The sequence below is a fragment of the Pipistrellus hanaki genome (assembly GCF_964339955.1).
Source record: "Pipistrellus hanaki genome assembly, chromosome: 5".
Lineage (NCBI taxonomy): Eukaryota > Metazoa > Chordata > Mammalia > Chiroptera > Vespertilionidae > Pipistrellus > Pipistrellus hanaki.
Genome location: NC_140507.1, coordinates 76,342,435 through 76,358,008, shown reverse-complemented (window position 1 = coordinate 76,358,008; position 15,574 = coordinate 76,342,435). Strand labels below are relative to the sequence as shown.

The 15,574-nt window shown below is 52.5% G+C and overlaps 1 protein-coding gene across 4 annotated transcripts in view; it reads right to left on the bottom strand.

Annotated features, from left to right (window-relative positions):
• Positions 1-1,307: 1,307 nt before the first annotated feature.
• SLC44A2 (solute carrier family 44 member 2 (CTL2 blood group)) overlaps positions 1,308-15,574 on the bottom strand; it is a 29,288-nt gene continuing 15,021 nt past the window's right edge. For 2 of the 4 annotated variants that reach the window (XM_084885685.1, XM_084885687.1), the window contains exons 2-22: positions 15,481-15,529; positions 12,300-12,373; positions 12,094-12,178; positions 10,779-10,863; positions 10,485-10,595; positions 10,354-10,414; positions 10,139-10,262; positions 9,938-10,021; positions 9,731-9,843; positions 7,854-7,985; positions 7,658-7,757; positions 7,488-7,580; positions 7,226-7,313; positions 6,456-6,718; positions 6,273-6,367; positions 5,682-5,785; positions 5,504-5,577; positions 5,344-5,414; positions 5,100-5,188; positions 3,383-3,467; positions 1,308-2,988 (exon numbers count right to left, since the gene is read on the bottom strand). In XM_084885685.1, coding sequence (XP_084741811.1) covers positions 2,867-2,988; positions 3,383-3,467; positions 5,100-5,188; positions 5,344-5,414; positions 5,504-5,577; positions 5,682-5,785; positions 6,273-6,367; positions 6,456-6,718; positions 7,226-7,313; positions 7,488-7,580; positions 7,658-7,757; positions 7,854-7,985; positions 9,731-9,843; positions 9,938-10,021; positions 10,139-10,262; positions 10,354-10,414; positions 10,485-10,595; positions 10,779-10,863; positions 12,094-12,178; positions 12,300-12,373; positions 15,481-15,529 — 2,102 coding nt within the window. In that variant the 3' untranslated portion in view covers positions 1,308-2,866. The remainder of the gene's footprint in view (positions 2,989-3,382; positions 3,468-5,099; positions 5,189-5,343; positions 5,415-5,503; positions 5,578-5,681; positions 5,786-6,272; positions 6,368-6,455; positions 6,719-7,225; positions 7,314-7,487; positions 7,581-7,657; positions 7,758-7,853; positions 7,986-9,730; positions 9,844-9,937; positions 10,022-10,138; positions 10,263-10,353; positions 10,415-10,484; positions 10,596-10,778; positions 10,864-12,093; positions 12,179-12,299; positions 12,374-15,480; positions 15,530-15,574) is intronic. The other 2 variants (XM_084885686.1, XM_084885688.1) reach the window with 1 other exon arrangement.

The following is a 15,574-nucleotide window of genomic DNA, read 5'->3' as shown; positions in this document are numbered from 1 at the left end:
AAAGATCAGTAAGGGTCAGTAAACATTTACTTTGAGGCTATTAGGTCAGGAAATCGCTTTGAGCCACCACTATCTCAACAGAACAGCATTCCTCGTTCCTTGGCGCACTCTCTCGCGATAGTATCTGCAGTGGATGGCTTTCCGCAAAACAGGTTGACGTGGTTGTCATCCAGAGAGGCCAACTTTAGATGAGCAGGGAAGGCTTCCTGGAGGAGGGGATCCCTAAGCTAAAAATGGAAGGATGAGGAGCTAGCCATGCAAAACACCAGGTGGAGAGCATTTCAGGCACGACCCCTGAGGCCAGAGTAGCTGGATGAACCAGCCAGGGGAAGGTGATGGGGTGGGGCCTATGGGCTGCAGTGAGAACTCTGGCTTTTCTCTGAATAAGGTGGGAGCCATGGATGGCTCTCAAGCAGAGAGGTGTGAACTCCTTCAGCTGTTCACAGGTCCCCTTTTGCACCTGTCAGGGAACATGATGGCAGGAGCTAGGGACCAGGGGAGGGATAATGAGGGCTGAGGGCTGAAGATACGGGAAGATGTGGGCAAGTTTAGGAAATATTTTGGAGGTGAGGCTAACAGGAGCTGCGGTAAAGTAAAAAAAAAAACATACTTGAAGCTGGAGGTGAACAAGGAACCCAGAGAACATTAGTACAAGTTAGGGTCAAGGAGACCTGGCCGCTTTCCTGCTGGCTAGGCAGCCTCTTTGCTTTCATAAACTTACTAATGGGAGAGCAATAGAAGCAAGGTATGGTATGCAGATAGGAAGTACTAAAAAAAAAAAAAAAAAAAAAAAAAAAAAGTGGCTACTTACGAAAAAATTCCAGGCAAGGGCATATGAGTAAGAAAGGCAGTTAACATGGTGGGGCTCTTGGCATAGAGGTGATTGTGACAGCTGGCAGCAGGGGGCAGCAGTGAGCTTCCAGGCAGCCTGGCAGGGGCAGCTTTCCAGATCCAAATGAGCTAAACTGCGACACCTGAGGTGGCTGGGCCAGGGGACAAAGCAGGCCTCAGGACACGTCCAGGCCATGTGACCGAGGCGGGGGAGGCGGGAAGTGGATAGCAGGGCGGGGGTGGGAGGTGAGTGGCCGCCTTCTGGAGTCTAGGCACCGGAACCTAATAAGAGCCATTTGTTCAGGAGAAACCTGAGCTGCTTGCTCGGTGGAATCCGGGCGGAGACAGGGGCCAGCAGACAGGGCTTCCTGGCCTCCTTTCCCTGGATACAGTCACCCCAGCTCAGGGAATTCCAGGGCTGTAAAGGCTGGGGTTCTTGTTACCAGCCTCCCGCTGCCCCCACAAACACGCCAGGCTTGGGCTGTTACAATAGGCACTTTATTAGTGGTTGGAATGCAGTTACACGCAGGGATGTGTGGACAGAACGGGGAGGGAGGAGGGAGGACCGGCAGCAGGCGCAGGACGCGGAGACCCTAGGCGGGATCTCTCTCTCTCCGGGACCCTGGGACTGCGCCGATGAACAGAGACATGAAGCCGGGGGGGCCTTAGGATATATGGCGGAGAGAAAACCAGGAGACCAGGTCCTGAGTTCAACCAATTTGGCAAAAGGATCCTCAAGATGAGGTGACTGGGCAGGGAGGTCTGGCATTTGCCCTGCACCCCTCCCCCTGAAATTGTCCCTTGGGTGGATTCAGTTTCTCTTCTCTCTTACAAAGAGAGCTGTGTCAATCACTGGCAGAGGGAGGGAGAAACTCAGCACCACTTCGCCCGCCCGCCAGCCAGCCAGCCAGCCAGCCAGCAGGTTTCCATCAGGCGGCTCTGAGGGGTCTCCCCCCGCTCCCAGAACAGTCTCCGTCCCTCATCTCCCATCAACAACCAGGGCGCCCTGCTGCCCCCGTGCCAGGAGACACCCCCCTGGGCATGGGTACACACCCCACTGCAGCCATACCAGATAACAGAAGGCACTCCTCAGTGGCCCCATTTCAGCTGTTGAGACAGAAAAAAAAAAAAACAACAACTAATAGACCCTTCAATGCACAGCCAGGTTTAAAAAAAAAAAAAAAAATAGTAAAGAAACACACGTGGCAGCTCAGTGCCGATTGCTCGGCTCTGGAGAAGGGGCTCAGTCCTGGCTGGAGCAGATCCCGTGCGAACGAGGGCCTTCGGGAGCCAGAGCTTCCTGTGGCCGTGGCTCCCGCAGACACACACACCATCCCACCCCCAGGAGAGGGAACGGGAAGCTGGACGCAGCCCACAGAGGCTGGGCCCCCTCGCGGGCCAGACACATCGGACTCCTTCCCATCCCGGCCAGCGAGGGCCGGCGCGATTCGGTGCGCAGTCTTGGGGGGCCGTCACGAGAAGCCCGCCTGCCCCTTGGCATAGGGAGGAGACGCCACCAATCTCCCGGGTCCCCAGAAACGGGTGGTCACTGGATGATGGCGGGGTGGCAGTGACAGGCCTCCCGGTCAGCCCAAGGGGCCGGGGGCTCTGACCCAGCTGCCGAGCACCCAGCGTGAGACCTTGCAGGGAGGTGTGTGTGGGGGGGAGGCGGGGCCGTTAAGATTCCGCCAGCTTCTTGTTGGTCTTGTTCAACAGCTTCTTGAGGTTGGAAGACATGAAGTAAGGCCTCTCGGCCGAGCCATCATTCCTCTCGAGGTCCTCCACTGCAGAGAGAGACCCCAGAGCAGGTGGCGTGAGGGGCGCTCCTGGGCAGGGGCCTCTGGGGACGGCGGGGCAGGCAGGGGCCACAGATGCCTCAGAGGGTTAGGAAGCAAGACACGCGGGGACCGGAGAGGAGGGGCAGCTACGGTGGGCTCACACGTCCCCCACGCCCAGGCAAGGGAGCCCCGCATGCACCCCCGGTCTACAGGGCGGGAACAAGGAGGCTGGCCGCCCCTCCTCCTCTACGCCTCCTCTACTCCTCCACTTCTGCCTGCTTCCCCTCCTCCGCACTCCCCTTCAACAGGATGCCTCTCAGCTCAGGCGACATGAAGTAGGGTCGCTCCTGAGAGCCGTCATTCCTTTCCAGGTCCTCACCTGGGCTCCCCCCAGGAACCGGCAGGGGAAAAGGGGGTGGTCAGGAAGGGGAGGGGGAAAGGGAGGCAGGGAAGAACAGGGAAGCCAGCAGGCATGGAAGAGAGGAAGAGAAAAGAGAAAAACAAAAAACAGACAGATGGAGAGACCAGAGTTAGTGGCAGCCACAGATCCCCGCTCCCCCCCAAACGAAGCTGAAAACTCGGAAGCCGAGGGCCCAGGGCTCTGTGCGCAGGGAGGAAGCGGAGAGGGCGTGCCAGCCCCAGTGCGGGGCAGCTAGTCCCTGGGAAGCCGGGGGCATGTGGCAGGTGCGTGTGTGGCCCCACGGGAAGGTGTGCTTGCCCAGAGGGAGAAGGGAGTCGGGGCCCAGTGAGAGTCGGGCTGAGGGGTCACTCACAGAAGCAGAGGAACAAGGTGTCCACACACATGCCGTAGACGCTGAAGAAGCCGTGGGCGATCAGGTAGGAGCCGATGATCACAGTCTGGGTGAGGGGACAGGAGCTGTTTCCATCCCAGCTCCTGCCCAGGGCAACTCCCACCCCCCCTGTCCCTCCCAGGCAGGGATCAGGTCATTCCTACGCTGTAAGCCTGCCCGCCTTAGAATAAAAATAACCTAACCCCTCAACCCTGTGGGCAGAGCCCTGCCATCCACAGGACATTATTGGCTGCTCTCTTTGACCCCAGGGCCTTGGCACATGCTACTGCCCTGACTTAGTCTAGTTTATGATCCTTCCTCATTGTTCTGCTTGAAGCTCAAACGTCAAAGTCTCGGGTAACACCTCCTCCAAGGAGTCGCCGCTGACATCTAGACCCTGCCTTATGCTCTCCTGGTACTGGGCACCCCTCCTCCGAGATCTTCCTCTAGCTGCAATTTTATGCATGTGCAGGGCAGTCCAGGGTTAATGCCACATCTCAGCTAGACTGTGCCGGACCCGATTACTGCCACACCCCCGGCAATTTGGTGACTCACAGGTCACCTGGTAGGTACCTGATACACATTAATTGACTGACATGAGGGGACTACAGAGAGATTAAATAACTTGCCCAAAGTAACACATCCTAGAACTAGCAAAGAGGACTAAAATAAAAATCTAGGTCATCGGGCTCCTGCACTTAGATTTCCTGATGACCTAACCCCTCCAGCACCTGTTACCTCCCTGCCCTTATCTCCCTCCACCTCCTCCCCTCTTCACTTCCTCCACATCAGTCACACTGGTTTCCTCACTGCTCTGGGAGGGTCCCACCTTAGAGGCTCTGTCCTTGTTCCCTATGCCTGGCTGTGCCTGCGTGTTCTTCAGATTTTATTTATTTTAATATATTTTTATTGATTTCTGAGAGGAAGGGAGAGATAGAAACATCAATGATGAGAATCATTAATTGGCCTGCCTCCTACACGCCCCCTACTGGGGACTGAGCTTGCAACCCAGGCATGTGCCCTTGAAGAGAATCGAACCTGGGACCCTTCAGTCAGCAAGCTGATGCTCTATCCACTGGGCAGAACCAGCTAGGCCTGTCCTTCAGATTTTATTTTATTATTTTATTTTTAAATATATTGTATTTTACTGATTTTTTACAGAGAGGAAGAGAGAGGGATAGAGAGTTAGAAACATCGATGAGAGAGAATCATAGATCAGCTGCCTCTTGCACACCCCCTACTGGGGATGTGCCCGCAACCAAGGTACATGCCCTTGACTAGAATCGAACCTGGGACCTTTCAGTCCACAGGCCAATGCTCTATTCACTGAGCCAGTTTCGGCTGTCCTTCAGATTTTAGATCTGACATCACTTCCACAGCAGTGAAACTGCCTGGACTCCCAGACCTGAAAAAAGCTTCCACCACAGGCTCCAAAAGTTCCCTGGAATTCTGCCCTGGGGCACATACCAGTCTGCAATCTCATATCCACCCATATCACGACTGACTTACTGATTAATGTCTATTTGCCTCTAAACTGCAGTTCTCTAGAGGGACGCCCTTCCTCCCTCTGTGGCTGGTCCAAAGCAGGTGCTTCATGTTTGTGGGAATACATAAACAATCCCCTACTTCTGACCCCCACCCTACTGTCCAGTCAACTCCTCCTTCTCCCCCGACACCCCCCACCCCCAGAGTTCCGTACCAGTATAGGGACCCAGTAATAATTGAGGGGCGGTGCTGTGTCTTGTATGATCCTGATACGGTGGGTGAAGAAGAAGAAAGCCAGGATCCCTGGATGGGGGGAGAAAACCGAGACGGTTGAGGGTTTTGGCTACGGGAAGTAGCCCGCTGCCCAGAGAAGACCCAACCCCCCACAGAAGAAGACACGGGGATCCCACAGCCCAAGAGGCTCCCACAGCCAGACAGGCCGGGCGAGCAGCACTCACCCACACTACCCACAATCAGAAGTTTGCCCAACAGGAAGAGGAAGTCAGTAACTTTGTCCAGGACAGCCACTCTGCAAGGGAGAGGTGCGGAGCAGGCGTGAACGCGGGCTCGGGGGCCGGGGCTGGAGGGAGGGGGTGAGAAGATGGCGTTCCCTCTGACCTGATGATGTTCCTCATCAGCAGGAAGAAGGCGTTCTTGGCCGAGGTGCAGAAGTTGGTGCCATAGATGGCGATCTGGAGGGAGGCAGGAGGGAGGGGTCAGGGCTCCCTGGAGGGAAGGCCGGCTCCTCCCTCCCAGGAGAAGCTGGTGGGCTGGTGATGGGTCCCAGGCCACTGACCATGATGTAGGCGTTCCTATTGAGGAATCTGATGAACTTCTCCAGGCACCAGAAGCAGCACTTGAGACAGGTCATGAGGAACTTGGCAAACTTGTTGTCGGCAGCTGGGAGGAAACGGAGGGATGTGGAGGTGAGGGAACACCACCACCATCACCCCCGTGCATCCCCGTGCCCCCTACACACACCTCCTCATCACACACCTCAGCACAGGGCAGAACTCCCGAGCCCACCTTCTCAAAGAGACAAGGGAGAGCAGATACCCCCATCTAGGATCCTTGGAGGGCAAACCCCAATGAGGGACCCCATCCTGAAGCTTTTCAGCCCCGACTCCAAGACAGGAGCCAATCGCAGCCCATACCACTGCTCTGGCCCCGCCTCCCATACACCAATCCTTGGTACCACACACCCGCTCCATGGCAGGAACCAATCACCCAAGTCTTCCAGCTCTACCTGCCCATAGCCAAAATCAATCACTATCCCACACAAGCCTGGCCCTCAAGCAAGAACCCATTCCGATTCCCCCCAGTTCTGCCTCCCCAGTTTAAGGCCAAAGCCCACAGCATTTGGGCCTCACCTTTCAGGCGGCCTCACCTTTCAGGCGCTGATCCAAGTACTCCAGCATCACTCGGATGATCTGCACGATGGCCAGAATGAGGGCACCGAAGGCCAGGGAGCCTGTGTGGTACCTGCAGGCCAAGGGCACGGTCAGTGGCTGGGCCTGGCCTCCTCCGCCCCACCTCACCCCCACCCCAGCCCGCCCATCGGAGGTCCCACCTGAGTGCACGGCTGAAGGAGGAGAAGAGCGGGAAGGCGGGCAGGTCATCTGGCTTGTGCAGGGCCCAGTAGTAGGAGGCGAAGGCCCCGGCAAGCGTGACCTGGCCCAGCGCCAGCACGAAGTTGGCCAGCCAGAAGAACATGAAGGCATTAAAGATCTGCAGGCCCAGCAGGGCCTGGTGGTAAGCTGACTCACCACCGTAGAAGGCGAACTGGCAGTGGGCTCCGGGGCACAGGCGGGACTCGTTGGCAGAGGGGAAGTTCTGTGGGAGAGACGCAGAGCCCGGTCACAACCCAGGGACCCAGGGTGGAGGGTGGGCCTGGGCATCAGGTCTGGGTCAGCTATACCACAGGGCGTGGACAGGAGTCATGGGGGTCAGAGTTAAGGGGTTGGGGGACCTGGACTGGGACTTATAAAAGGGGTTCCAGAAGCAAGACTAGGGGGATCATGTAACAAACTCAATGGGTGTCAGGGAGGAAGCATAGGCTATTTGGGGGATCAGGGTGGGTCATGTGTCAGTGGAGTGGCCCCATGGACAAGATAAGGCAGAGTGGCAGAGGCCAGCATAAGGATCGCTGGGGTCAGGATAGGGGCTTGTGGAAGGCAAGAACTGGCCATCACTGGGTTAAGAGAGGGGGTATGGAGGGGATCTCTTCCCCTCCTTCCCCCCATACCCAGCACTGGTCCCAAAGTTGGGGTGAGAGGTTTCAGATCCCCCATGGGCTGCTGGGGAAACAGCCCCCCCCCCCCCCCACCTCCAGATACCCACCTCAGGGTTGCAGGTTTTCCCATTCAATGGGCAGGTGTTGGCATCACCGAAGATTTTATAAACAGCTTCGTTGGAAGTGGACAGGAAGCTGGGAGGCTCGTTAAGGAACCTCAGGTCTGAGGTTAGGAACCCCAGGGGGCTTGTGAGAAAGGGTCCCTCCCCCAACCAAGCTTTGGGCCTGCCCCCGAGCTGCAGGTCACTTCCAGGCAAGTTTGGTCTCTAGCCGTCGCCAGGATCAGGAATCGGGTCTGACGGTGGATACACGGCAGTGCTGGCCCAGTAGGCAATGCAAAGGCACAGCAGGAAGAAGGTGACCAGCGGGTACAGCAGGGAGCACATCACGTATCCCACAGCCCTGGAGGGGAGCAGAGACACGGGCATGAGGGTCCGAGCAGCCCTCGGACCCCCCATGCCTGACACCGCCACACCCACCTGCTGGCTTCTTTGATGAGTGCAATGGCGATGAGAATTCTCTTCCGTAGAAAGATGAGCAGCAAGATGATAATAACCTCAAGTATGCTCAGAATTATCACTGCAGGGGGCAGAGGGTGGCCACGTCTGCCAGCTGCCCAGGCTCCCACTCCCTCCCGTGCCTAACTGGGGGCAGGAATGGGGGGTTGGGACTCACTGAAAGCCATCCAGGTCTGCCTCAAGTGCAGGTACACGCGGAGATCCGTCTGGAAGCCGAGGTCCACCAGGGAGATGTCCGAGCCGGCCTCACCACGCAGGCGGGCGTACTCCATGTAGCAGTGAAATATCCCTGCGCAGAGGAAGCGCCATGCTAGGCACATCAAGTGCTCCGCCAATGGGGCGAAGCAGGGACCAGCACCCGTTTCACAGAAGCAGAAATGGAGGCCGAGGGGGGCTGCCAGCGCTTGCTCCTGTCTCAGAGCCCTTGCACTAGCTCTTCCCGCTTCTGATACATTCTCTGCCCAACAGACCTTTCACAGCCTCCTGTACCGACACGTCACCTTCTCGCGAGACCTTCCAGAAACCTTTCCCCTTTTTAGAATCTTACCCTCTCGCACTCCCAACTTCTTATCCCCCTTCTCTGCTTTGATATCCTAGAGGATTTTCTGTTTTGTTTTGTTTTTTTCTCGTCCATCTACTCCATACCTCCAGGAATATAAGCTCCTCAGGAGCAAAGATTTGTCCTGTTTTATTCAATGCTATAATCCCACCACGTAGAAAACTGCCTAGGCTACAAAAGACACTCAGGACATGTTGAATGAATGAATGAATGAATGAATAGATGTCAGGATGCTGTATGCCTGAGGCTTTCCTGACCCCTTGCAACTCTGTAACAATGACTCATGGGTAGTAAGGGAGGACATGGGTGTTAACGTCCAATGGGGTAGCATTAGGAATTTTTAGCATTCCTCTTAGCTCTTTGTAGAAGAAAATTATAAAATACAGATAAAGTAAAAAAAAAAAAAAAAAAAAAAAAAAAAAAAAAAAAAAAAGGTCTAGCCGAAACCAGTTTGGCTCAGTGGTAGAGCATCAGTCTGCAGACTGAAGGGCCCCGGGTTCGATTCCGGTCAAGGGCATGTACCTGAGTTGCGGGCACATCCCCAGTATGGGGTGTGCAAGAGGCAGCTGGTCGATGTTTCTCTCTCATCGACATTTCTAGCTCTCTATATCTCTCCCCTCCTCTCTGTAAAAAATCAATAAAATATATATATTAAAAAAAAAAAAAAGGTCTAGTTGCCTAAAATTCCAGTATCCAGATAGAAACTACTATTAACATGAATATTTTAATATCTGTGCCCTCAGATTGGGTTGCATATAAGGCCATCACTCCAAATGGAGCGTGTAAATGAATAATCAGGCCTTGCACAGTGTGGCTCAGTTGGCTGAGCATCATCCCATATGCCAAAGAGTTACCAGTTGGTTCCTGGTCAGGGCACACGCCCAGTTTGTGGGGTCAGTCCCAGAATGTAAGGGAGGCAACCAATCCATGTTTCTCTCTCACATCAGTGTTTCTCTCTCTCTCTCTAAAGTCAATAAAAACTTCGTTTCTTAAAGCCTCTATAAAAAAGAATAATCGGGCTCTAAAGCACTGGGTTTTGAGTTTGGCCTGCTGGTTCCTTAAGTCTCAGCTCCATCTCCTCCACATACTGCCTTCTTCTCATTAAGCTTCCTAACTAGTAAATATTAATTATCCCCATTTTATAGAAGAAGAAATTGAGGCACAGGGCGGTTGAGTCACTTGCCCGAGGCCACAGAGTGAGAAGTTGGCAAAACCGGCATTTGAACCCCCAGCTTCCTGGTGCCAGAGCATGTGTCATGAGCCACTGTCCTAAGTGGTCGGCTTGTAGCCTTTTGGTGCCCTGAGATACAGATCCAGGCCCAGTCTGGAAGACTATGATCTAGCCTCCGGGTGTAGGACAAGGTAGAGGACATCTGATGGCTTAGAAGATGCTTAATGGGCCAGTGCCAAGGTCAAAGGGCCCGAGCATTTTGCGGGCTCTGAGGAGGGGAGCAGGCAGGGAGGGGGAGACACACCGTAGCCCAGCACCAGAATCACCATGACGATCATCACCCAGACCATAATGCCGGCCAGGAAGCGGAGCAGCACGATGAACAGGAGGCTCATCACCATGGCGATGACCAGGCCTCTGAGGGATGAAATGGGCGGCATGAGTGGTCCACACCCTCTCATCAGCTTCAGACTGCCCAGCCCCAGAGAGGCCACCGCCCCTCCCGTCTTACATGACGATCCAGTACCAGGAGACGGTGTAATCCTCAAAGATCCGCATGGCCAGCTGCCGAGCCTCCAGGACCCCGTTGGCCTGCCTGGGGTAAGGCATACGAGGGTGGCGTCAGACCCCTCCCTGACTGGCCCAGCCCCGGGGGAGGCCCTGTCCCACCCAGGAAGGCGCCACGCCGGCGCGACAGGCCGGCAGTCCTCACTTGGCGCCCTCGACCAGCTCAGTGATGTTTTTCCGGAAGCCGTCTCCATCCTCATAGGTCGTCGCGTTGCCCACCATGAGGACCCCCTTGTGGGCGTGGATGGCGGGGAAGCACCGTTGGGCCACTACACGGAGCAGGGGATGGGACAGCAGTGTCAAGCCGAGCCCCTGACACCTGCCCCCGCCCCACCAGAGCTCCCAGGACCCCGGACTCACACGGGGTGCTAGGAATGAGGACAGGCGGGCAGTCACCATCCCGAAGCACCTCAGCCGCAGCCTGTGGAGAGAGGGGACAGTTAATCCCCCAGACCGGCGCCCTCCCCCGGCCCCGCCCGGGCTCTGCTCACCTTGTTGTTCTGGAAGCCGGGCACGCAGAACTGCTTGTAGTACTCAAAGTCCGGGGAGCTGCGAGCACTCAGATAGGTGAGGTATCGGTTGGGGCACTTCTCCACGCAGATCTTGGGGGAGCAGGAGGCAGGGTTGGGTGGGGTCAGACACCTGATCCCCACTCAGAATAGAGGCTCCACCCCCCATTCACGGGGGCAAAGGAAAAAGCTGGGCGAGAAGTCACCACTACAGGAGAACAAGGGCCTGGCGCTGGAAATGGGGGACAGAGGAGGGGTGGGGAGCGGACACCTTACCTGGGGGGTGGGACACTGGAATTCCAGCAGGACGAGGGGGCTGGCACACTTCACAATGTTGAAATAAAACAGGAAGGGTTTGTTCCTGGGGTTGGGAAAGGGAGATGGAAATTGTCAAGACTTCTCAACCACCCTATATACTGGCAAAATGTCTTCATGACAGCAACAACAATAACTGCGGCGGCAGCAGCTTCATGTCAAGTACTTTCTAAGCCCCGAACACATATAGGCTCATCCAGCCATCGCCACAGCTTCATTAGAGTGGGACTGTTAGAATCCCCAGTTTGGAGAGGAGGAAAATAAGGTTCAGAGAGGTTGAGACACGTGCCCTAGGTCACACAGCCGGGAGTGCCGGGACCCTCACTGTTACAGGTGAAGTAAAAGAACTCCCTCTGTTACCTCAGCTGTCATGACCAACCTCAGATCCCATAGCATCTCCTCTCCGTCTCTCTCCTAAAACAAGACTCTTAATGTCCCACTTATTCTTTTTTATTTTATTTTATTGATCTTTTTTTTTACAGAGAGGGATAGAGTTAGAAACATTGATGAGAAAGAAACATCGATCAGCTGCCTCTTGCACACCCCCTACTGGGGATGTGCCCGCAACCAATGTACATGCCCTTGACTGGAATCGAACCCGGGACTTTTCAGTCCGCAGGCCCACGCTCTATCCACTGAGCCAAACTGGTTTCGGCTTAATGTCCCATTTAATGCCATGTCCCCAAGGCCTAATACAGTGGCTGGGGATGGTGGGAGTTTTATAAATGTTTGTTGACTGGACTAATGGATGGCTGCAAGTACCGTGTTTCCCTGAAAATAAGATATCCTCCGAAAATAAGACCTACTGACAGGTTTCCTTCTGAGTGAAATATAAGGCCTCCCCCGGAAAATAAGGCCTCCCCCTAGGAGTCACAAGAAATTCACCAGGAAATTCAGGAATTGGATTGTTATGATGATGTTCCAGAAGATGATGACATGATTGTCACTGAATAAATGAGTCAATTCTTGATACTGTAGGATTCACAGTTTGTCTGGTTTGTGTTGACAACTACCGTATTACCGCACCATATACAGGTAATAAATTCCCTTTATTTTCATTTAACAATAAATGTGTACCGTATTCTTCTTCATGGAAAAATAAGACATCCCCTGAAAATAAGACCTAGCGCATCTTTGGGAGCAAAAATTAATATAAGACACTGTCTTATTTCCGGGGAAACAGGGTAGGAGAAGCCTAGAACCCTCTCCCCAGAGCTCCTGAGGCCTCCGGCCCACGCCGCCCCGGACCCACCAGGCAATAGGGAGCTAGACTTACGCATTTTTTGTGCCCTTTTGCCCGCAGAACTGGCCGCGGCTATCAGTGGGGTAGATCACCTTTCGGGGGTCTCCATGGGTCCACGCTGTGGAGGAATGCAGAGACACTGAGGCACTGCCCGCCGCTCCTCAGCATCAGCCCCCTCCTGACCCGGCGGCGGCGGCTTCCCCTCACCGCGAACCCTCCGCCCCGTTCCCTCCACTCACCGATGATCCCCACCGCCACGTAGCCCACGATGGCCAGGAGGAGGAACACACAGCAGATGATGTCTGTGCAGCCCCTGGGAGCGAGAGGCCGCGTCAGGGTGGGGCCTCGGAGCCCCGAGGATCGCAGGCCCACGGTACCCCGTACACACACTCACGCCCACGTGTGATTCGGACACACGCTCCTGACCTATGCGGATGCTGTACCAAAGGGCACGGACGCTTCAAATTTCACTCCGTAACGGTACCCTGTCCTCAGAGCGGGTTGCAGCAATGTGCAGCTCTCCTTCGATGGAGGGCGCCCATTTCCTCACATCCTTACCAGCATTACATATTGATGACTTTTTTCTAATTTTAAATTATTTTTATAAGGTTCAATGTTACAGTAAATAAATAAATAAATAAATAGATGAGCCTTGGCCAGGAAGTTCAGTTCGTTAGGATGTCGTCCCTATATGCCAAGGGCGCGGGTTCGACCCTGGGTCAGGGCAAATATGAAATCAAGCAATGAATGTATAAATAGGTGGAACAATAAACTGATGTTTTTTTTCCCTCTCTCTCTCTCAAAAATCAACAAATAAATCTTTAAATATATTTTATTGATTTTTTTACAGAGAGGAAGGGAGAGGGTTAGAGAGTCAGAAACATCGATGAGAGAGAAACATCGATTAGCTGCCTCCTGCACACCCCCCTACTGGGGATGTGCCCTCAACCAAGGTACATGCCCCCGACCGGAATTGAACCTGGGACCCTTGAGTCCGCAGGCCGACACTCTATCCACTGAGCCAAACTGGTTTCGGCCAACAAATAAAAATTTAAAAAAATATATGAACATGGTAAAAATCAAAACCGCAAAATAGGGATGTATACAATGAAGAGATAAGTCTGCCCCTCCACACACACATACCCCTGCCTGCCCATAAGTAACCTGTTAGTCAGTCCTTTGAGTTATTTATTAGGTATTCATGTTAAATTTTTTCTTCTTAAGTGTGATGACACACCTCCTGTTCTGTGTCTTGCAATTTTTGCTTACTATATTGAGGGATCCATATCATCACTTAGGACTCTTGTACATTTTGTTGTTGTTGCTATATTAATCCTCATCAAGGATTTATTTATTTATTTATTTATTTTTTATTTTTTACTATTCCTCACTTTGACTCACTGGGAAACGCCCACTATATCTTCAAAACCAAGGCCAGTCAGCTTTACCACCTCAGGCATGAATGTCCATCACTCCACAACGTCAATTATTGCGGTTAGTACCTTGCCTGGCAGAATCGATATGAATTTCAAATTGAATTTATGAATGAAATATATGAATGAATGAATAAAGCATTATGAAGACCATTACATTAATTAAACCAGGAAACCATGAGACCAAGCTGGCTCTAATACCTTAGCAATTTAGGCAGCAATCCAAAAAAATCAAAGCCTATGTGTGTCTCACGTTTACAAAATCAAAACGCAAAGGTTGTAAGCCACAGCCCATCAATAATTTTCTTAGTTGGTGTCCACCTTCTCTATAAAACTACCTTCCTGAGCTCCCTCAGTAGAACATGTCTAACCACTTCCGATTTGGCGCAGCCGGGTTTGAATTTGTTTTTGCTAAAATAAACTCTTAAAATGTTTAATACGGTGTTTCCCCGAAAATAAGACATCCCCTGAAAATAAGACCTAGCGCAACTTTGGGAGAAAAAATTAATATAAGACACTGTCTTATTTTCGGGGAAACAGGGTAGGCCTCAGCTCCTCTATTAACAAGACAGTGAACAGTCTTCTTGTATCCACTCTTGTGAATAGGTTCCTGTTTGCTGGAACAGGGCGGTTGCTGGAATATAAACACGTAAGTGGAGACATGGAAAAACAGCGACGATGTCATAATTAGAAGGCACTCTGGTGTCTAAAACACCGTCAGACAAATACTAAAAACCCCAGCTATTCAGACCAGGTGGATGAAGGGGAAAGTAATAAATAACTACAGTGTGCTTGGTGATTGTGTATGCTCAGGTTTTCCACGACAGTTCCGGAGACCTCAGAAAAAGTGATTTTCAGATGGAAACCTAAAGGAATTACCAGGTGAGAAGTGGTAGAGGTGTGGGTCCCTGCATAGGAGGGTGTGTTCGTGTCCACTGATCTTTTATAGAGAGTGGAAGGGAGAGAGGGGGGAGATAGAGTCGGAGAGGGAGAGGGAGAGGGAGAGGGAGAGGAAGAGGGAGAGGGAAATATTGTTGTGAAATTGAACCTATGGTGCAAGGGCCGATGCTCTAACCATAGAGCACACTAACCCAGGCGGGACTCATACATTTTAACAGCTGTGTAATATTAACCTAAGAATCCACTGTAACTTAGCTAACTAGTTGCAAAGGATGGACATTCAGATGGTTAGATTTCGCCATTTTTATTTTATGTTTTTTAAAATATATTTTATTGATTTTTTTTACAGAGAGGAAGAGAGAGGGATAGAGAGTTAGAAGCATCGATGAGAGAGAAACAACGATCAGCTGTCTCTTGCACACCCCCTACTGGGGATATGCCCGCAACCAATGTACATGCTCTTGACCGGAATCGAACCTGGGACCTTTCAGTCCATAGGCCAACACTATCCACTGAGCCAAACCGGTTTCGGCTGATTTTGCCATTTTTAAAAAGACAGCTATTTCGTACAATTTGGCCCATGTGTGCAAGGTTTATTAAAACTTTTTCCCCCCTGGAATTTTAATCTTTGGAACAAAAACATACACACTTAAAATGTTCGCATTTCCGTATTCCCTTGAAGAAAAAAACCTGCAACAATTACTTTCCGTGCGGAACACGTGTGTTAATCTACTTAATCTTTGCTAATCCGTGATAGGAAATTCTATTTGGTTATTGTTTTAAATTATAACCCTTTACTTTCCACTGAGTTTGGGACATTTTTCCATAACTTCATCGTCTACAGTATTTCTTGTTCCAGTCTTTTGCCTGAATTTCTTTTTTTTTTTAGTTCATTTGTAAGGACTCTTTATACTAAGGAAATGAATCCTTTCGTCGTCAAGTCGGAAAACATTTATCACCAGTTTGTTGGAGAACAGAGCCGTGAGTGTGAAGAGTTTAGAAGCAGAGGGGGACAGTCTGAGCAGACACCCCCTTGCCCCAGGCCCCCGGCCCCCGCCCCCCGCCCCCAGCAGCCCAGAGCCCTTACCGGTTGTAAATGGGTCCTTTGAAGGTGGGGTCATACTTCTGCGGCGTTCCTGAAAGTCAGAAGGCAGCGCTGGGTGCGCAGGAAGGCGCCGGGA